Here is a 21,446-nt window from a genome sequence, read left to right as displayed (position 1 = left end):
CATGGGGCTGGGGCAGCGCCGGGCACGACCCCCGGCACCGCCCCGAGCGGGGACCCCCCAGCATCGCCCCGGGCTGCGGGCACCGCATGGGGCTGGGGGCTTTGAGGCAGCACCCGGGGAACGACCCCCGACACCGCCCCAAGCAGCAGCCCCGGGCCGGGTGGGGCAGGGACCCTCCTCCCTCGCCGGCTGCCTGCGCCCCCAGAGCCCCCATCCCCTGAGCCCCGAGCCCCCGAGCCTCTCATCCTTGAGCCCCCCACCCTTGCCCCCCATCCTTGAGTCCCCATCCTTGAGCCCCCATCTTTGACCCTCCCATCCTTGAGCCCCCACCCCTGACCCCAACTCTCACCCCCCCAGCCCCGCTCCTGCCCCCCCACCCCTGGCACTCATCCCTGACCCAACCTCTCATCCCTGAGACCCCCTCGGCCCCCGCCGCTCACCCCGACCCCGGCGCTGGGGACAGGGCTGGGGACAGACAGGGACACACCGGGACGGCCCCTGCCAGCCCGGGGGAGGAGCAGGGAGGGGAGCCCACCCCAGCCGGGGTCACCTGGGGGCTGATGGTGGGGGCTGATGGTGACACCCCCTGCCCTCGGGGTGTGCGTGGGGAGGGGGTGACAGCACAGGGGTGACAGCACAGGGGTGGCAGCACAGGGGTGACAGCACAGGGTCCCGGGGCTGCTGTGGGAATGCCCCCCTCACCCCCGAAGCCAGAGGAGCCCGGGTGCTGTGAGGGACCCCCCAAGGGCCGGGTGCCCCAGTCTGGGGGTCCCCACAAGGGCCAGGTCCCCCCAGCAGTGCCCACAGCCCATGGGGTCCCTGGGGCAGGAGGGGCTTGTGGGGGACACCCAGGATGGAGGGGAGGCAGCTCCTGGGGGAGAGTGGCCTGTCCCCATCAGAGTGGCCTGTCCCCATCCGAGTGAACCTGTCCCCATCCCAGTGAACCTGTCCCCATCAGAGTGACCTGTCCCCATCCCAGTGGCCTGTCCCCATCCTCATCTCGGGGTCTGCAGGTGTGGCACCCTGCCCACAGGCAGCATCTTCCCCAGTGCCAGCACGGGGACCAGAACCCAAGGGACACTGGACATCAGCCTGGACAGAAGCCAGCCCTGTGTCCCAGCCTGGACACCCGCCATGGCTGGGGGACCCCATGTGGGGCTGGCCTGGGACCCCCAGCCCAGAGCGGGGGCGTGGGCACCTGGCTGGGAGGAGTGTGCTCCGGGGACAGGGGACACACAGCGACAGGGCTGTCACCTCTCAGAGCACCCCGGCCCAGTGGGACAGATGTGAGATCCCCGTCCCCTCCCAGCCGCTGGCCTCAGGGCACACTGGTTGGCCTCAGGTCACACTGGTGGCACCGCTCCAGCAGTGCCACCCAGAGCTGGTGGCCCTGGAGGTGTCACAGCTCTGGGAGGTGTCACAATCTCCTCAGCCCCGCTGCGAACCAGGAGCCGCGTGCTGGGACCCCAAAGTGTCACTGCCCAGAGAGCCGGGGTGGGTGACATGTCGGGGTGTGTCCCGTGTCATGGTGTGTCCCATGTTGTGATGTGTCACATGTTGCAGTGTGTCACATGGGGGGTGTCACATGTTAGGTGTGTCCCTGTGTCCCGATGTGTCCCCATGTCACGGTGTGCCCCATGTTGGTGTCTCCCCTGCCGGTGTGTGTCCCATGGGCTGTCTGCCCTGTCACGGTGTGTCTCATGTCGCTGTGTCCCCTGTCTCTGTGTACCCTGTGGCGATGTGTCCCCTGTCCCGGTGTCTCTCCTGTCGCGATGTGTCCCCTGTCTCGCGGTGTCCCATGGTCTGTCTCCCCTATCGCGGTGTGTCCCATGTCCCGGTGTGTCCCCTATCACACTGTGTCCATACATCGCACGGTGTCCCCTGTCCCGCTGTGTCCCTGTCCCCCCAGTCCCGCCATTCCCCTCTCCGCCCACCAGAGGTCGCTGCGGGCCAGCGCCGTGCGCGCGCGGGCAGAAGGGGGCGTGGCCACGTGCCCGCCCCGTTGGCACCGCCCCCTGGTGGGTGTGACCCGGCGGCGCTTGGCCACGCCTCCTGTCAGCGCGCGCGCGGCGGCGCCAGGGCCCGGTGCGTAGGGCGGCGCGCGGGGGGGCGGACGAGACCACCGTGGCGGCGGGCGGGGGGGGTGCGGGGCTGTCCCGGCACAGACAGAGCGAGATTTTCCGGGAGGTGCCGCTGACAGGAGGCGGCGGAGGGACGGAGCGGGCCGGGGAGGCGCTACCGGAGGTGGCGGGAAGAGGGGTTATCCCGGCAGAGCGGAGAGGGGCCGGCGGGGTTACCCCGGGAAGAGACCACTGAGGGCGGGGGGACTGGGGCTGTCCCGGGAGAGACCACTGAGGCGAGGGGGGAGGCTGTCCTGGGAGAGACCACTGCGGGCGAGGGGGGCAGAGGGTTCCGGTAGCCGGTGCGCGGCCGCAGCTGACGGCGGTGCCGGGATAGCCGGGATAACCGGGACACCCCGCGGGCCCCCAGCCGGTGCCGATGCCGAGGAGCAGCTGACGGCGGCGGGGACGCGGAAATGGAGCCGCGGCCGGGCCGGGCCGTGCGGGCGCTGTGCGGCCTCTTCCTCCTTCTCCTCCTCCTCGTCCTGCAGCATCCCGGGCGCGCCGAGCGGGCCCCCGGCTCCCACCTGGACGACTCGGCCATCGCAGGTGAGTCCCGGCCGGGCCCCGCGGTGCCCTGCCCGCCCCGCCGGGCTCGGGCGCTGCCCGGGGAAGGCCGTGCCAGCCCCCCCCGCACTCCCTTTTGGGGCCATTCCTCCGCCTTTCGGGCAAGAGCTGCGGTGATCCCCGCTTCGGGACCCCGCAAGGACCGAAATAACCCCGGGGTGTTCCTGCAGCGGGCTCCGGCTGTTTGGGTCAAAAGTTTGAAATTTCAGCTCATTTACAGTATTGCGCTCTTCTTCGTTAAATGGCATCGACTGGGAGCAGTTGGCGGGATTTAGGATAATTAGTGTTATTTACTGGTTCGCCCCGCGGTAACGAGAGCGGTGCCGGGAGCTGGGGGTTCCTCCTGGGCTGCTCGGGGCCGTTCCCGCTGTGGGAGCCCAGCGGTGCAGGAGCAGCAGTCCCACCTGAGGAGCACGGGCAGCGCAGCCCCGGCGCTCTGCTCGCCCCGTTCCCATCCCCTCCGCCCCGAGAGCCGGGCGGGCAGCGGGAGCCGAGCCCCGCACGCTGCGGGATTGCCCCGGAGCCGGCTCCGTGGGCTCCGTGTCCTTGTGGCGGTGCCCGAGGTCAGCCGGAGCTGTGAGTCCGGCCGAGCCCAGCCCCGGGCGGCTCCGGGCACCTGCAATGCCGGGACCCGCGAGTGCAGCCCGGCCCGGGCAGGCCTTGCCGGGGCGGCTCGGGGGATGCGGGCGCGGGGAAGGGGCTGGGGCCGTGTTCGGATGCTGCTGTTTGATGGAAGGCGCCGCAGCGGAGCCCTGGGAAGGGCTCGGCTCTGAGCCTGGGGCTTGCCGGCGGCAAGGAGCGGGGCAAGGAGCCGGCCCCGGAGCGGGGGAGCAGCAGACCCAAGGGCAGCTCGGGGTGGGAGCCCGGGCACCTCGGCGGCTCCATCCCGGCCCAGGATGGGATCTATCACTCGCTGTCCCCGGGACGAGGGCTTCTCATCCCCGCTGGCCGTGCCCCTGAACCCTCGGGTCCGTTCGCATCCAGTGCGCTGCACTAAGGAAACTGGATCTCCGCAGTCCTTGTGAAGCAAGGTTTGTGCCTCCAAGGAATTTCCAGCGCGGTTATTTTTGGAGGCCCTGCAGAAGTGTGGCAGCCTGGGTGATTCAGCTGCTGGCTGTGCTCTTGGCGAGCGGAGGCAGCCCCGGCACGGGCGGCAGCGCTGCCCCCGCCGCCGCTGCTCCGGCGCTCCGGGTCACGCTGGGCCGTGCTTGGGCTCCGAACCGCCGTGGGGCTCCTGCCTGGCTGCGCTGGAGCCCCAAAGTGCAGGAATGGGGCCAGGGAGGGGTCGGTGTCCCCCGCTCCGTGTCCCGTGCCCCGGGACGGCTCCGTGCCCTCTGCTGCCGCGGGTCCCCGAGGTCTCTTGGGCGCTGCGTTCGGAGCTCTCTGAGCTGTGGTGGCTCCCGGCAGGGAATGTCCCCAGCCGGCACAGGACACGCTTTTCCCGCTGCTTTCCCTGGAAGCAGAAGGTGTTGGCTGCTCGGTGGGAGGCGGAGGTGAGTGCTGGCCTTTTTTCAAAGTGAAAGTGCTCGGCTTTGACACCTTTGCTCCAACGTGCAAAGGTTTCTTTTTTTTTTTTTTTTTAATTCTTTATTAGGATGGCAGCATTTTAACGATAAAATGTCAGCGCCGGGGAAGTTTCTCAGGCGGTGCAGGGAAGTGCTTGCAGAGAGCAGGAGCCTGAGCTGCAGCACTGCTTGGGCTGCTGAGGTTGCTCTGCACACTCAGGGGATGGATGCATCAGCAGGTTTTATAGAGGATTAGGAACGATGCCGATTCATAGGATGGGAGATATTTTAAGCAAGAGTTTGAAATGGGTGGGTTTATCCATGCAGGAAGATAAGAGTTGGAGACTGAACCCCGGGGAAAACCAGATTTTCTCCTGGCTTTGACTCCCTCAGAGGCGAATTGAGGCCTTAATCTCTGATCTGTAATCTTTTCCTGCCGGGATCACGCTGAGGGTTGGTTCCACTCGGCAGCACAGGAGCCCTGTAAGGAGGTGTGGGGGTTTGGAGCCCCTGGCCCTGCCCGAGCCCGGTCTGCGCTCCTGCCGCTGTCACAGGATGTGTGACGGCCCCGCGGCATTGTTTGCACCGGCCCTGGTTATTTTTAGCCGAATTTGTCAGGCTGCAGCCCGGCCTGGGACCTTTTCACACCCCCTAAAAGGGGGCAAACCAGGCTCCTCGGGGACAAACTGGACTTCCAGGAATTTTCCCCCCTCTTTCTGCTCATTTGCTGTACTCTGGCTATTGCCCAGATCAGCCAGGTTTTGGTGCTTTTTCTGGCCCTTATCAGAACATCCTCCGGGGCTGTGGTCAGTATTTTACATGTGGGCCATCAAAAATGTGCCCCATTGTTTGGGGTAATTGTCTTAAACTTCATCTCATTTAAAATACTAGTCTTGCTCAGCGGGCTCTTCCTCTTTAAATCACATCACCTGGAACCAGTGTGTGGGATTTAGGGTTGTTTTTATTTTAATTGCTTGCCCTCTGTGCATCCCAGCACAGTTGGGCGCTCCCAGGTGTGTTTGTAGGAGATCCAAGGAAAGCTGGCTGTGGAGGATGGGGGTTTGGATGGCTGGGGCTCATCCCTGGTTCACAAACTCTCCCAGGTGTGTTTGTAGGAGATCCAAGGAAAGCTGGCTGTGGAGGATTGGGGGTTTGGATGGCTGGGGCTCATCCCTGGTTCACAAACTCTCCCAGGTGTGTTTGTAGGAGATCCAAGGAAAGCTGGCTGTGGAGGATTGGGGGTTTGGATGGCTGGGGCTCATCCCTGGTTCACAAACTCTCCCAGGTGTGTTTGTAGGAGATCCAAGGAAAGCTGGCTGTGGAGGATGGGGGTTTGGATGGCTGGGGCTCATCCCTGGCTCCCTCAATGGTGACAGTTTCTCCTGCAGATCCAGGGGGACCCAGACCTCCCTGCAGTAATATGGAAGTGGTGCCAGTCTGCATTGCCCCGAGCCTTATTTCATTGTGCAGGGAATTCCCTCCTGGGGTCTGGCATCCGCAGGGATCTGGGGCCTCCTGGGGTCCCTGTTCTGGCATCCTTGAGGCAGGTCAGGGATCGTGGTGTGGATTTTCCCTCTTTCCTGCAGCAGCTCAGAGGTGGGCTCTGAGTTCTGTGTTGGGTGGAGGCATTTTTGGGTGATGCCTCAGAGGGTGGCAAGGGCTGGGCTCTGGTGCAGGGCTGGCACAGGTTTGGTGGCTTTTCCTCTCTCCACAGCAGCTCCTCTTTCTCATCCTTGCTCCTTCTCCTGCTTCACTGATTCCTTCACACAGCCCTTCTTGAGTCATCTTTGCTCTTATCTCAGCACTTTAAAGAACAAGTTGAAACCACATCCTTATCGTGTCAGTGCCCAAGGCTGGAGGGCTGTGCCCAGGGCTGTTCTGTGTTTGCCTGGAGCTGCCCCTGAGCCCTGGGAGCATCTTGTGGGACAAAGTCAGGGTGAGGAAGGGGGGCTGCAGCCACAGGCTGGTGACTGTCATTGATTCCAGAGGGGACAATGTGAATTCCTGGGTGAAGAGGCTGTGCCCAAGCCCTGTCTGTCCTTGCCATCCCAGGGATTCATTGGAAGCGAATCCTTCACTGCAAAACCTCTGCCTTGGGAAGTGCTGGGTTTGGGCTTCAAACCAGCAGGAGGGATTTTGTGCTGTGAGCAGGAGGAGGCCTCAGTGGAGCCGTGGGGAGCTCAGGGATGGCTCATGCTGCAGGGTGGGACAGGCTGGGTCTCTGTCCTTCCACACACCTGGGGGAGTTCACGGGGCACAGAGACCCACGGTGCCCTCCTTGCTTTGGTAAAATGCCTTGTGAGGGAGATTCTGCTGTTAAATTCATTCCTTCAAGGGGTTCACTGAGTAGAAGTTGCACCTGTGAGCAGCAGCTTTGGGTTGGGTGAGGGAGAGGAAGCAGTTGTGAGAATACCTGGAGGCTCTGCCAGGGAAAAGTCCATGTTCTTCCCCGGCTCAGCTGGAAGCACAGCCTCAGCTTCCTTCGGGAATGGAACTCATCTCGAGGAATTGCCATTCTGAGAGCTGGAAAAAATCGTGTTTTGGCAGCAAAGGGGCCTCATGTGGAGAAGGAGGAGGAGCGGGGCCGGCTGGGCAGCGCTGGGGCTGCTGGGGAGCTCCTGGCTCCCTCCAGCTCATTCCCTTCCCTGCTTGGCCCAGAAACTTGGAGTAATGCTGAGCTGGATCAGAGAGAGGCTCTTAATTTAATTTCTTGTTAGATTTATTTATTTGCTGCCTTGGAAAGCAGCTGTCTCCATGTCTGCTGTGCCCCTGGGGTGGTCCCTTCCTGCAGGAGGGTGCGGGGGGAGCTGCTGGGGCACTGCTGGAGCTGCAGCTCCTGCTCCAAACCGGGCTTTGGGCTGGCCAGGGATACACACACCCACGGGGATGTCCAAGGCAGCAATCCCTCAGTCCTTTCCACCCTTTGCTCTCAGGAGGGCATGGAGCACACAGTGTGTGAGGAAGGAGCCTCCTGGCATCCCTTGTGCTGCAGCTGCAGGCTCTGGGATGCTCTGGTGGGCCTGGAGCAGAGCCTCATCCCAAGAGGAGTGAGAAGAGAAGCACTTTGTGTTTCTGTGGCCTGCTCAGCTGGTGTGTGGCCCGTGGGCTGCCTGGGTGTGTTGGTACACCACAGTTCCCCGTGGGAGCTCTCTCCTCCTTGGGGCAGGGGCTGGAGGGGTGGGTGAGTGTCTGGGGACAGCCCAGGGGAGCTGAGGTGCCCTCCAGGGAGCTGTGGTTCATGATTGCCTGCATTTGGGGAGGGAGGGCAGCTAAAAGGCCATCCTGGTATTTAGGGGCTGCCCAGGGAGCTTTGCAGTGCCCATCCCTGCAGGTGTCCCCTGAGTGCTCTGGGCTGGGCACAAGGTGCCCGTGGGGCACAGCTGGCATTGCATGGGCTGGCAGGGCTTTGCCAGCCTCAGGAATTTGGGGATTTCTTAGTAAAATATCCCCTTCTGTGAGCTGGTGGCTGAACAGCAGCACTTCCCTGGGGTTATCCCTGTCCTGCTGCTTGTCCCACTTGGAGGCTGTGCTGGCAGTGCCTCGTGTCCCTGGTGCTTCCAAGCCTGGGGGCAGTGCCAGCCCTGGCCACCCTTCGGTGCTGGACTGTGCCCAGCCTGGCATCCTGCTCCTCAGAGCCCTAATTGCACAAACTGATTAGTGTTAAAAAGGCTGTTTCCTCCATTAATTAGCTTTGCTTTGATTCCAGAGAGGAGAAATAAACTCCTGGCAGGCAGGAGAGTATGACTGACACCAGCTACCACAGAAGAGTTGTGGCTCTCCCTGGGCAGCTCGGGATTGCCTCTGGGAAGGCCTTTGGGACCAGGCTGGTTCCTGCTCTGGCCGGCCCAGCTGTGTGCAGCCCTGCTGTGGGTAACTGCAGGGGCAGGAAGGTGCTGGAAACAGGAGCTGGCACCTCCACTGTCCTTGGGTGAGGCTCTGGGGATCCCCCTGCCCCCAGCTGGAGAAGGAGATTCCATCAGCCCTCCTTGTGTCAGTCAGGTCCCACTGGGGAGAAATCCTTCCCTGGCAGGGTGGGCAGGCCCTGGCACAGGGTGCCCAGAGCAGCTGGGGCTGCCCCTGCATCCCTGGCAGTGCCCAAGGCCAGGCTGGACACTGGGGACAGTGGGAGGTGTCCCTGCCATGGCAGGGGTGGACTTTAGGGGCCTCTGAGCCCAGTCCAGTGTGGGATGCTGTGAACAGTGGGGGTTTTGGCCTCTTTTCTGCCTTCTCCCTGTTGCCAGGTGCAGCTCTGGAACCTGCTGCTTCTCCCTCCTGCTCTCCAGACTCTTTGCTGCTGGAATTTGGGGATGTTTCCTGTGGAGGCATCACTGTCCTGCTGAGTCTGCTCTGCTCCCATGGCTGATCCACGCTGGGCTCTCTGGAGCACTTTAATTTTCCCTCACCTTCATTTCCCCAGCCCCTGCAGCCGTGCCTGATTAATTTTGTGGCACCTCCCGAGCTCCGGTTCAGTTTTAGGAGCTGGTGCTGGCAGGGACAAGGACTCTTTAATTAAAGCCATTGCTCTGTCACTGGTGCAGCACATGGGAGCCTTGAGGAGCTCCTGCCTCACGCTGTGCCAGGGCCTGCCCACCCTGCCAGGGAACAATTCCTCATTGCCCAGATCCCACCCAGCCCTGCCCTCTGGCACTGGCAGCCATTCCCTGGGTGCTGTCCCTGCATCCTTGTCCCCAGTCCCTCTGCAGCTCTCCTGGAGCCCCTCAGGCCCTGCCAGGGGCTCTGAGCTCTCTGCAATAATCCTGATAATACAATTAATGGCAAGGAGTGATGGCAGGACTGTGCCCAGGAGCTTGTCCTGGCCCAAGTGCCCAGCCCTGCAGTGATGGAAAGCCTTGAGAGGAGCATGAGAAGTCACAGGGGAGCCACGCCTGGTTGTGTCCCAGACTGTCCCTGCCTGCTTGCTTTCCCTCTGTGAAATAGTACCGGGGTGCTTGTTTGTTTGGATTATGGGCCTATTTTTAAGTAACCTATTTTTTCCACTTTGGAAAATGCATTAACTCACTGTGTGGCACGGACATCTGTGGGGTTTGACTTTGGGAACCACCAAGTGCTCCTTGCAAGTCTCTCACCACCCTGAGGGAGAGAGGGGCTGCCTCTGGCACATATATATATTATTTTGTATATATGTTTTTAACGCCACCTTGCTGAGGTTTGCCACAAGAGACACTTGCAGGATGCACAGAGGCAGCTCCTTGGAAGTGCTCTTTATCCCACCAAGGAGCTCTGCCTGTTCTCAGTGCCACCACCCCTTCCCCTCCTCTGGCCCTTGGGACTTGCTGATCCCAGCAGCTCTCACACAGTGGAAGCAGCAGCAGAGCAGTTGGAAACGGGGATGTTTGGTAACACACACACACGTTTTGCAGGAAAAGGCACTATTTTTGTAGCCCAGTGTTTGTTTTTCCCTGAAGGATGGAGTTTAAGGTCAGTTTAATTCTTCTCTGCAGGTTTGGAGCTCCGGTGCCGTAAATTCGGCTGCTCTGGGAGGATAAAAACGCAATAAACAGGAGAACTTGAGGAATGTTCCTCTCTGAGTTACAAAGGAACAGCTTGCTGGTTGGAACAGCCTGCCCCTTCCCAGGCAAGGCAGGCTTTGGATTGCAGGAAAGGGAGGAATAATTCAGGATTAAAGCTGCTAAGCAATGCATGTGTTTAGATCTGTAAGAGTGCCAGGACATAATTAATGGGTGAGTAAGCCAAAGGGAAAAAAAGTTATTTTTTTAACTGGATAGAGATGGATGGAGGATAGAAACGAATTTCTGGGGGGACAGCAATAATTCTGCAAGTATTCTGCTCCTAGCAGCTGCTGTTGTTCAGGGTGCCTGGATGGGTTTGTTCTGGAGTTTGGCAGCTGGAAGGCAAAAATCCAGGTTTGGCACCTTGTGCTGGCCTGAAGGCCTTGTGCTTGTCACAGAGCAGCTCCAGCACTGCAGGTGAGGTGAGGAGAGCTCCAGGTCAGAAGGGTTATTCCCTTTTAATCCCTGTGTGATGCTTTTCCCACCTGCTGGGGCTGAGCTCAGGGGATGCTGCTGAGGGACCTGATCCCATCTCAGGCAGGGCAGATCCCTCTGGAGCTTCCCAGCTTCCTCCTCTGGGTGGCATTTCTGGAGCTGGATGCAAGTCCAGGGATGACATGTTCATGGGGACATGGCTGATGGAAGGTCTGAGCACCTCGGAGTGTTTGGGAAGGTGGCAGCAGTTTGGTGTTCTGGGGTTTCACAGTGGGTCTGGGCTGTGAACTGCAGAATCCAGGAGATCTTTCCCAAACCTGGGGAAGGATCAGCAAGGACGTTCTTGTCCGTGCCATGCTTTTATCTGTGTGGTGTGTGCATCCAGCAGGCTCTGCCTGGGGGCTCACGTTGGTTTGTCCCCAGCCAGGACTGGGGCACAAACCCAGCCCAGCTGCTGATGCTGCCAGGGGATGTGGGTTGTGCCAGGCTCTGCCAGAGCAGCCCCAGCTCTGCTCTGTCCTGTTACCCAGGGTCTCAGAGGTTTTATCTTCCCAGCTGCCTCCTGGAGCCCAGGCTGGCTCTGTCCCCAGAGGAGTGAGGGCATTCTGCAGGGCTGGCAGGATGAAGAGGGGCCTCAGCTTCCTCAGGGCGTGCCACTCCTGCAGCCTGGCCTGCTGAGGGTCAGTGAACTCAGCTGTGTCCTGGAGGGCCTCGGGGTGAAAGAGGGCATGCTGCAGAAATGTGGGACTGGCAGGTGTGGGAGCTGAGTTGGAATGGTGATGGCAGCACACCTGGCACAGGGATCTCTTGGAGGGGCAGTGATGGGGGCTGTCCTCATCCCATCCCATCCCATTTCTATCCCATCCTATCCCTGCCCTCCTGCTGCTCTCAGAGGTTTCTCATGGACCACACTGTTTCCTGGAGATTTGCACGCTGGGTTTTGGAGATAAACAGGTTTTCCTGTTCATTTCACTTGCTGTATCATTAACACAAAAACAGGGTGGAAGGGGATATTTGGGGGCCATTCAGTGCTGTTCTTCCACACTGCAGGATGATTCCTAGAGAAGTTTTCCTGACAGCAATTGGTGTGATAAGTGGGGTTGCTGGTAATTTTTTCTCCCATCTTTTATTTTTCCTCTTGGGAAAGGAGAAAAAATGTTTGATGCTTTAAAGGGTGAGGCTCAGCCCTTGGAGTTTGTCACATCCTTAAGGGGGATGTCTGGCATTGCTGTGCCATCCTGCAGATGGATATCTTCAGAGGTGTGCTGGATGGGGCACTGCCCTCCCCAGGGCTGGCCTGGGGGCGTGCTGCAGTGGCACTGACCCCTCTGGAGCTCCAGGGGCTGGGGACAGGACAGAGCTCAGGACAGGGGACAAGCTCAGGACATGGGACAGGACAGAGCTTCCTGGGCAGGGGACAGGACAAAGGCTCTGGACAGAGCTCAGGACAGGACAGAGCTCACCCACTGCTGGCCAGAGCCTCCTGCCGTGGAGAGCTTGTCCAGCTGGTTTGTTTTTCATCCCGGGGCTATTTTCAGTGCTCAGCCTAACAAGGTGAAATGGCTGAGATGCTTCCCTGTCCCTGGGACTCTGCTGGGAGGAGGTGTCCTGCTATCCCAGTATCCTGCTGTCCCACTGTCCCAGCTCATCCCAGCAGCTCCCCAGTACCATGAGGTGTTTGCTGTGCTGGCAGCACTCAGGGGTTTGGAGGAGCTGTCTGGGCTCTGCACAGGCACCCAGAGCACAGGGAGCCCCAAGTCCCAGCAGTGTGATGGCCCTGGTGCCCTCCTGAGGCTGGGAGCATGGCAGGATCCAGGACAAAGCCAAGCTCTATGTGGGAGAAGCAGCAGGAAAGCCAGGGATCAGCCCTGCCCTCTGTGCCCACAGGAGTGTGGGATGTGCTGCTCTTGGGTCCTCCAGGAGCACTGGACCTGGGGTGGAGGTTGCCTGAGATGTGGGAAAAGGGGACATTTCACCCCAGCTCATCCTTACTCCCACTGACAATGTGTAGTGGGTTCATTCTCATGATTCCCTTGGGGTTGGGAGAAACTCCAGCTGCTGTTCACTCGGGGAACAGGAATTGTTCAACCAGACCCAAGTCTTGCTCTGTGGTTCAAGCTCAGGTGGCTTCTTCAGTGTCTGCCAACCACCTGTGCTGGGAATGTCACTTCAGCTCCTTGGAGTTCCTCACGGGCTCTGGGTGTGTAAGCTCGTGGTGCTGTGGGGTGTGGAAGCCCCAGGATTCCTGTTCCTGAGGAGTGCAGAGATGTCACTGCTGTGCAGCAGTCACCTGGCAGAGCAGGGACCCGAGACCCTCCCCAAGGGCAACGTGGTGACACATCCAGCATTCCCAGGAAGGCTTCACTGACACCTGCCCTGGCCCTGGGAGGGAATCCAGCACCTTCTGTCCCAGAGAAACAATGGGATTTGTGTTGGAAAGGAGGAACAAAAAGGCTTTATTGTTCACTAGAGTCATTGTGCGAGCATTGGTAGAAATACTCGTGCAGGCTTTGGTGCACAAGGTGAGAAAGGGCTGGGTTTACTGGGGACTATCCTGGAATTATTGAGGTTGGGAAAGCCCTTGCAGAGTTCAACTAAGCCATGTCCCCAAGTGCCACATCAGCGCTGTTAGATCCCTCCAGGGATGGGATTCCATCCCTGCCCTGGCAGCCTGGGCCACTTGCAATTGGTTTGGACAAGAATTTTCAGGGAAGCTGCAGGGAAGTTCCCTGTTTGCAGCAGAGGAGGAGGGAAAGAAAGCTCGTGGCTCCTTTTCCCCTTTATGCAGCTGCTGGAAAGAATATTTTCTGCCTGGAGGGTGTGGAGTGTTTTTTCCCTGAATTAATGAGGTATTAAAGAAGATCCAGAGGAGTCTGGGCTCATCCTCCTGAGTCACCTGAGTGTTTGTGTTAGGATTTGGCAGGGAGCTTCCCTGGTAGCCAGAGTGATCCCTTTGGTAAACACAGTCCTTCAGCATGGCTGTGGCTGGTGCTGGATGCTGAGTCAGCCCAGCCCAGCAGGAATAACCCAGAATTTCACACTCTGACTGACAAGAGGATTTCTGCAGCCCAACATCCCCAAGTGTTGCTGCTCAGACCCCAGGGCTGCTGCTCCTCTGCTCCTGGAAGAGCTGCAAGGAATCAGCCCTGAATAACGAGTTTGAAGAGTCAGATTGGGGTGAATGCAGAGCCCTCTGCAGATGGTTTGGTTTGCCGGTGCCTCCTTGGCTCTGGGAGGGGACAGGGCTTAGCAGGGATTTCTCTGTGGCCTAACGATGGCTAAACTTAGTCCTGTGTGCTCTGGCTGGGCACGGAAGTGCTGCAGAGGTGACACTTCTGCTCTTGGGAAAGAAATACCACCAGTACAGCCAGGGCCTGTGTCCTGTGCTGCTACTGGGCAGGAGAGCTGATAGAGAGAGACTCAGCTTCCTTTTTTGGCTTTTGGGGACTTTTTTCAGATCAGCTGATGTAGCCTGAGAAGATACAAGACTTACATGAAAAAGTAACATTTATTTTTCCTTACAAAAGCTTTTTTCCCCTCCAAGTGAAGTGTCCAAAACTCTGGGCAAATAAAGCTTCCAGCCAGGTGATCTGGGAGTGGGGTTGGCTGGGATGGGCTCTGCTCTCCTCCAGTCCCAAAACCCCTTCCCTGGGCTGACCCCACAGCAGAGCTGCTCCAGTTTGGGGGTCCCTGCATAGGAGGGACCTGGAGCTGCTGGAGAGAGCCCAGAGGAGCCCCGGAGCTGCTCCAAGAGCTGGAGCCCCTCTAGGCCAGCCCTGAGAGGAGAAGCTGCAGGGAGAGCTCAGAGCCCCTGGCAGGGCCTGAAGGGCTCCAGGAGAGCTGCAGAGGGACTGGGGACAAGGATGCAGGGACAGCACCCAGGGAATGGCTGCCAGTGCCAGAGGGCAGGGCTGGGTGGGATCTGGGCAATGAGGAATTGTTCCCTGGCAGGGTGGGCAGGCCCTGGCACAGGGTGCCCAGAGCAGCTGGGGCTGCCCCTGCATCCCTGGCAGTGCCCAAGGCCAGGCTGGACAACGAGGTGTAGTTTTTTTTTATAATTTAACTTTTAAGCTGTTCATGACAATAATAATGTTCTGCTAAGTCTTCTTGTTTTGGTGGTTGGGTTTTTTTTCAGTAATGAAGTTATTTTATATTTAATTTGCACATGGAAAGCTGCTGTTTTCTCAAGTTTGGTGGTTGATGTCATGCGGAAAGTCTTGGTCCCTCCCACTGTGTTTATGAACAAGAATATTTTTAAAGAAGTCAAGGCCACTTTCTGTGATTTGAAGCACATCTCCGAGGCAGCCTCAGCTGGCTGGAAGCTGTGCTGGTCTGTAATTATCTCTGCTAAACAAAGTGTTCTGTGCCCATGGCAGCCACAGACACTGTGCTGTGTTCCCAGGGTGGTCCCAAACCCTCCCCAGCTGCAGTTTGGGGCAGTTTGAGCTGTCTGTTCTGTGCTCTGTGTGTTCTGCTAACGGGCTGCTCTGGGTGACAGAGCTGTCACTGCTAGGGCACTGCTCCCACGGGGAATATTCCAGTGCAGCTGCCCAGCCTCGGGATTGGAACAAGGAGAGGATCCCAGAGCCCTGTGCATGCAGGAATGGGATCCCAGAGCCCCGTCCATGCAGGAGAGGGATCCCAGAGCCCTGTCCATGCAGGAGAGGGATCTCAGAGCCCTGTCCATGCAGGAGAGGGATCCCAGAGCCCTGTCCATGCAGGAATGGGATCCCAGAGCCCTGTCCGTGCAAGAGAGGGATCCCAGAGCCCCGTCCATGCTGGAGAGGGATCCCAGAGCCCTGTCCATCCAGGAGAGGATCCCAGAGCCCTGTCCATCCAGGAGAGGATCCCAGAGCCCTGTCCATCCAGGAGAGGATCCCAGAGCCCTGTCCATCCAGGAGAGGATCCCAGAGCCCTGTCCATGCCGGGAGGGATCCCAGAGCCCTGTCCATCTGGGAGAGGGATCCCAGAGCCCTGTCCATCTGGGAGAGGGATCCCAGAGCCCTGTCCATCCAGGAGTGGGATCCTAGAGCCCTGTCCATGCAAGAGAGGGATCCCAGAGCCCCATCCATGCAGGAGTGGGATCCAGAGCCCTGTCCATCTGGGAGAGGGATCTCAGAGCCCCGTCCATGCTGGAGAGGGATCCCAGAGCCCTGTCCATGCAGGAGTGGGATCCCAGAGCCCTGTCCATCCAGGAATGGGATCCCAGAGCCCTGTGCATGCAGGAGAGGGATCCCAGAGCCCTGTCCATGCAGGAGAGGGATCCCAGAGCCCTGTCCATCCAGGAGAGGATCCCAGAGACCTCTCCATGGCTCTGAGCCCCCTCAGCTCTGGGTTTGTGCTTTGTGAGGCAGGGCCAGGGCCATGAGGGGAGGGAGAACCGCGCTGCTCCCAGAGCAGACCTGCAGCTCTGCTGGGCACGGCTCCCGTGCACAGAGCTCCCACCTTCTGCCCCTGTGTGCCTGCAGGATTTATGGAGCGCTGAGGAAGGCGCCTGAGGAATTTATTTGTTTGCCCTTGGAGTGCTGCTCCGAGCACTGCCTGTGCCTCGGGTCCCTGCAGGCCGGCAGCTCTGGGACGGGCCCTCACACCGGCCTGTGCCTGTGCCGTTCCCTGCGCAGTGATTTATCCCCTCCCTGAAGCTCCGAGTGATTTATCCCCTCCCTGAAGCTCCGGGGGCATTTCCTTAGCGAGGCACTGCCTGTGGGAAGGCTCTGTTTGTTCAGCCCCGGTGCTGTGGGGGCAGAGCCTGCCGTGCTGGCCTGGCTGCTCCTGAGGCGCCCTGCATGGCGCGTTCCCCCTCAGCGCTGGGGAACCACGGGGGACGTGGGTTGTGGGGAAACCAACAGTGTGGTGGGGTCTGGGTGAGCTGTGGGGCTGTGGGGAAAGCAGCACAATGGGGTCTGGGTGTGCTGTGGGGAAAGCAGCAGCACGGTGGGATCTGGGCATGGAGTGAGCTATGGGACAGGGAGAAAAAAGCTCCACATCCCTGTGGCCTCAGGGGCACTTGGGGCAGTAAAAGGTGCGTGTGCCGGTATGGTATAAGGGATGGAGCGCAGGGATGGATCAGGAATTCTTGGCAATGAGGAATTGTTCCCTGGCAGGGTGGGCAGGCCCTGGCACAGGGTGCCCAGAGCAGCTGGGGCTGCCCCTGCATCCCTGGCAGTGCCCAAGGCCAGGCTGGACACTGGGGCTGGGAGCACCTGGGACAGTGGGAGGTGTCCCTGCCATGGTAGAGGTGGCACTGGTGAGCTCTGAGGTCCCTCCCAACCCAAACCAGTCTGGGATTCCATGGCTGGGCTGTCCCAGTCTGACTCCCAGTGACTGGGCTTTGGAAAATGCCCCTTTCCAGCCTCAGCTTCCCCTAAAACCAACTCCTCTCCGCACAGGGCTTAGAACAAGGGCACATTCCAAACCCTGCAGTGCCTCTCCAGCTATCTGGGGAAAGCCACAGCTAAACCATGGTTTGGGAATGATGGGGAAAAGGTGAGCTGTCCTTCTGGGGGAACCCCAGATCTGCTCAAATTTAAGGAGTTTCTGGACATTCTGCACTCAGTGTTCCCAGGTGACTCTGGACAGTCTCAGGGAGGGTTGAGCTGGGTTTAGCACAGGCAGAGGAGGAGCAGCTGTGAGGTGGCACTGGAGCTGGGCTCAGGGAAGGTTTGGGGGTTTCCTTCCTTGGGTTTTTGCTTATGCAACTTCATTCTAAAGTGCTGAACTGCAACAGGGGTTACATCATGCCCGACCTCTTCCCTGTGTGCTAAGGGTGAAAAGCATGTTGTTCAAATTCCCAGCTTGTCTTTTGAAGCCTCTTCATTACTGCAAAGGGCCTGGAGGATTTTGGAAAGTCTGGGTTTAAGGAAGGAGCATCTGAGGTTTGGGATCACTCTGAAATCCCTGCTGTCCCTAAAGCACAGGTGGCCGTGTGTCTCCTGGTCCTCAGGGAAGCCAGGTGTGGGAGCTGCCTGTCCATGTGGGATTTTCAGACCAAGGGTGAGGTTTCAGGAGCTGCTGAGCTGATGGAATCAGCACTTGTCATCTCTGGAAAGCATTCCCTCCATCTCTCCTTCCCTCTTCCCCTACTCCCTTCTCTCCTTCCCCCTTGAGCACAAGAAGGATTGGCCTCATGTTGGGCCAGGGCAGGCTCAGCTGGGACAGCAGCAGCAATTTGCCCATGGAAAGGGAGCTCAGGCCTTGGCAGGGGCTGCCCAGGGAGCTTTGCAGTGCCCATCCCTGCAGGTGTGCCCTGGAGGTGGCACTGAGTGCTCTGGGCTGGGCACAAGGTGCCCATGGGGCACAGCTGGCACTGCATGGGCTGGCAGGGCTGTGCCAGCCCCAGGGATTTGGGGATTCCCTTCTGGTTTTGGCAGTTCCTGCTCTCACCCCCCAGGTTTCATGACCTAGAGGTGACACCTCGCATTTTGTGTCACCTTTTGCTGCCCCAGCACTGCCAGGGCCCTGCTGGGATGAGGAGCCTCAGGGTCCCAGTGCTGCTCTTGGTCTGTATTTGTTCTAGAAAGTTCCACTTTCCCTGATCACCCTCAGAAAACAGCCACTTCAGGAGGTGTTTTTATCCGAGGGGTGAATCTCCCCACTGCCTCCTCCAAAAGTAGCATTTCCATCTTCCAGTGTAGCAAAGCATAAAATTCACAATTTAATCCTGATTCCACAGTGACTCATTTCAAGACTTTCTTTTTAAATTGTTTTTTTAGTAACAACCTTTTCAGTGAGGCAGCTCCAGGCAGGCAGGGCTCATTCACTGCTGGCACGGTGCCACTCAGAGCTGGGGGGGCTTCTCATTTCCCCATTGGATTCAAAACCTTCAGGAACACCTGCCTTGTAGCAGCACGTTTGGGATCAGTGCTGTTTGCTCATCCCATCCATGGGGGATTTTTTCTACCTGGGGGAGTGGCTGGGGCTGGGCCTGCAGGGATTTAGGTTGGGTTTTAGGGCAAGGTTCTTGCCCAGAGGGTGCTGGCACTGCCCAGGGAATGGGCACGGCCCCGAGGCTGCCACAGCTCCAGGAGCCTTTGGGATGCCCAGGCTGGGCTTGGTGGGCTCTGGGCAGGGCAGGGCTGGCACTGGGGGGTCCCTGCAGCTCAGCATATTCAAGGATTTTCTCATTCTCATGGTCCCGATGTAACCCAAAATGCTCGTATCTGGCTGGCAAGGAAGGGAAAATACTTTCAAACTGCTGCTTTCCTGATGTGAATGATCTTTCCCTGCTAGAACAGGGATTTGTTTTCATTTGTGCCACTGATGCTGCCCCTAAATTGCTGCTTTTCACACTCTGCCACCCCGTGTGCTGCTCGTGTCCCCTGGCAGTGACTGGGCATGGGGAAAGGAAGTACCTGGGGTTTGGGGTGATTTTTTATAGTGACATTTAGTGGAAAAAAGATGAGTGGGGTTTTGTGGGAAGAGTCTTCCTCCTCCCCATGTGTGAGTGGAGGTCAGGGTTCCCCTTGGGGAGCAGTGTGGCCACTCTGCTGCAGCCTGTCCTGCAGAGAGTTGTCTCTATGTCGCTTTCTTCCCCACTTACCTCTAACCCCTTGTCCTGCCTGCCATGTCGCTGAGCTTGTCCCATGTGGGATCTGGTGGCATTCCATTGCTGAGGCACTGCACAGGCTGTGCCTGGCACATCCAGGATCTTGTTCTTCTTCTGGGATTCCCACTGTGGCCATTTGTGCCTGGAACTGAACCGATCGATCCCTGAGCACCAAGAATAAGAACTTGGGAACTTGGCTTTTTTGTGGACTTGTGTTATTCACAAGCTCCTTCCTTCCTCCTCCTCCTCCTTTCCTCTGCCCTCTTCCCATGCCTTTGGCTTTTTCCTCCTCCGTGTGCCAGGATCCACATCTGCCTTGGGCCCCCCTTTGCTTCTGTCCTGATCCTTGTGGGCAGGGAATTATGCAGGAGAGTGGCTTTGCTGGAGTTTGGGAAGTAGAGGATAACGGGATCACTGGGAAGGGTTTTTATTCCCAAAGAAGTCAAGGTGATGGCTGCAGGCTGTTGTTGAGGTTGGATAATTGAGGTTAGGGATTTCCTGTGGGATGAGCTGCAGCAATCTGGGGACAGGCAGCACCTTGCCCTTTGGAATCCTGTTCTTCAATGGAAGGGAAGGGCTTTGCTGGCAAAGGCACGAGCTGGCTGCAGCAGTGTGGGTGGCTTGGGAGCAGCTCGTTCCTTCTGGCTGGGGGAAAAGCAGATTGTGCAGCATGTGCCATGGCCAAGGCAGGGGCTGTTGTCACCCTGTGTCCTGCTCTGCAGGGCTCCTGTGAACATGGGAATCATCAGTTCTTGGGGAGACACATGAGGGATAAATAAGGCTGGAATTGGGAGAAGCTGTCCTTGTACGGCAGCGTGGGAATGGCGCTGCTGCCCTTGGATTGATTATGCACAGTGTGTCTGGGAAGGGAGCAGGGCAGTCCTTGGGGCCTGGGCTGCTGGGGAGGAGGAGGAAGAGGCCAGGAAATGCAGGGAAGAGCTCCCCTGAAGGTCCACATTGCTCCTGGGGCCCTGGGCTCCCTCAGCCATCCTGTGAGGCTGTGACGGTGAGGCAGAACTGGGCTGTGAGCCTGAATTTGGGGTCAGCTCTGAGCTCTCCATCCCGGGCCTCCTGCTTGGGATGGACATGGAGCTGTGGGAACAACTCCAGAGGAGGCCACAGAGGAGCTCCAAGAGCTGGAGCCAGGCTGGGAGAGCTGGTGGGGCTCCCCTGGAGAGGAGAAGCTGCAGGGAGAGGCAGGGCCTGAGGGGCTCCAGCAGAGCTGCAGAGGGACTGGGGACAAGGCCTGCAGGGACAGCACCCAGGGAATGGCTGCCAGTGCCAGAGGGCAGGGCTGGGTGGGATCTGGGCAATGAGGAATTGTTCCCTGGCAGGGTGGGCAGGCCCTGGCACAGGGTGCCCAGAGCAGCTGGGGCTGCCCCTGCATCCCTGGCAGTGCCCAAGGCCAGGCTGGGCACTGGGGACAGTGGGAGGTGTCCCTGCCATGGCAGGGGTGGCACTGGTTGGGCTCTGAGGTCCCTCCCAGCATGAGCCTTTCTGCCATTCCATGGTTTCTCAGTAAATCCTGACAGCAAGAGAGCAATTCTGTACTTCTATTACCTTGTCAGAACTACCGCAGTTTTTGCTTTTGTATCTTGAGCTCTTCCTGCTCCAGGTGTTCTTGGCCCAGAGCTGTCCCTGGAATGCTGGCCTTGGGCAGGCAGTGCTGCAGGGATGGATCTCCTGGCTCAGGGGTGGCAGGATGGAACAGCAGCAATGGTGGTGTGGGTTTTTCTTTGACTTCTAAGCTTTCTTTGGCATCTTCAGTTTTTCAGGCACGGATGACTCACTCATCCATTATGTGGTTTCCTGACTTTCAGATTTCTCTTTCACTCCATGATTATGGCTTTGGATCCCAGCGTGCAGCAGCCGGCGCTTGGTGCCGTGGGCTGGGGCTGCCTGGAGCGGTGACTCATGGCTGGCACGGGGCTCAGGGTGACTTGGATTCCTTCCCACCCCTCACTGGGAGCCTGTCAGTACACTGAACAGCAGATCTGGCTGCCCCTGGATCCCTGCAAGTGTCCAAGGCCACCTTGGATGGGGCTTGGAGCAGCCTGGGGCAGTGGAAGGTGTCCCTGCCCATGGCAAGGGGTGAGACTCGATGATTATTGAGGTTCTTCCCAACCCAAACCGTTTTGGGATTCTGTGAAAATCACTGGAGAGCTGATGTGGGCCATGGGATAATCCTGTCTCTTTGCAGAGTGGGAATGTTGATCCTGGGTCCCTGAGATTGTGCAGTCCCGTGGATTCCTCTGCCAGGGCTCTGCAGAGCATTCCCAACACATGGAATCACAGAATCCTACAGTGGTTTGAGCTGGAAGGAGCCACAAAGCTCATCTGCTGCCACCCCCTGCCATGGGCAGGACATCTTCAACTACCCCAGGTTGCTCCAAACCCCATCCTTGGGCACTTGCAGGGATCCAGGGGCAGCCACAGCTGGGCCATCCTCTGGGCCAAGGCCTCACCACTCTCACAGGGGAAAACCTCCCCCAGTCTCCAATCTAAGTCTCCCCTCTTAGTTTAAAACCATTTTGCCATGTCCTGTTAGAGTCTGCCCGTGTAAAAAGTCCCTCTCCCGTCAGTTTTGGATGGCCCTGGCTGTGGCTGCTGTTCAAATGATTCAGTTTTGTTCCACATAGTGGGGCAGGAATGTGTCAGCGCTCAGATTACTTGGTTTATGGTTATGGAGTAACCCAATCTCCAGTTATTTCAGCTCCTTAGAACTTCCCTGCCCACGGGATAT

General features: G+C 58.8%; 1 protein-coding gene across 10 annotated transcripts in view; it reads left to right on the top strand.

The window, feature by feature from the left end:
• The first annotated feature begins 2,366 nt into the window (after window positions 1–2,366).
• The window catches only part of STIM1 (stromal interaction molecule 1), a 73,290-nt gene continuing 54,210 nt past the window's right edge, over window positions 2,367–21,446 (top strand). For 3 of the 10 annotated variants that reach the window (XM_064704707.1, XM_064704716.1, XM_064704751.1), the window contains exon 1: window positions 2,370–2,669. In XM_064704707.1, the coding sequence (XP_064560777.1) occupies window positions 2,537–2,669 (133 nt within the window). In that variant the 5' untranslated portion in view covers window positions 2,370–2,536. Of the gene's footprint in view, window positions 2,670–21,446 lie in introns of all 10 variants that reach the window. The other 7 variants (XM_064704667.1, XM_064704686.1, XM_064704697.1 and 4 more) reach the window with 4 other exon arrangements.

This window comes from Zonotrichia leucophrys, chromosome 1 (assembly GCF_028769735.1).
Source record: "Zonotrichia leucophrys gambelii isolate GWCS_2022_RI chromosome 1, RI_Zleu_2.0, whole genome shotgun sequence".
Lineage (NCBI taxonomy): Eukaryota > Metazoa > Chordata > Aves > Passeriformes > Passerellidae > Zonotrichia > Zonotrichia leucophrys.
The sequence above is the reverse complement of the archived record's forward strand: the minus strand, read 5'-3'. Positions and strand labels throughout refer to the sequence as shown.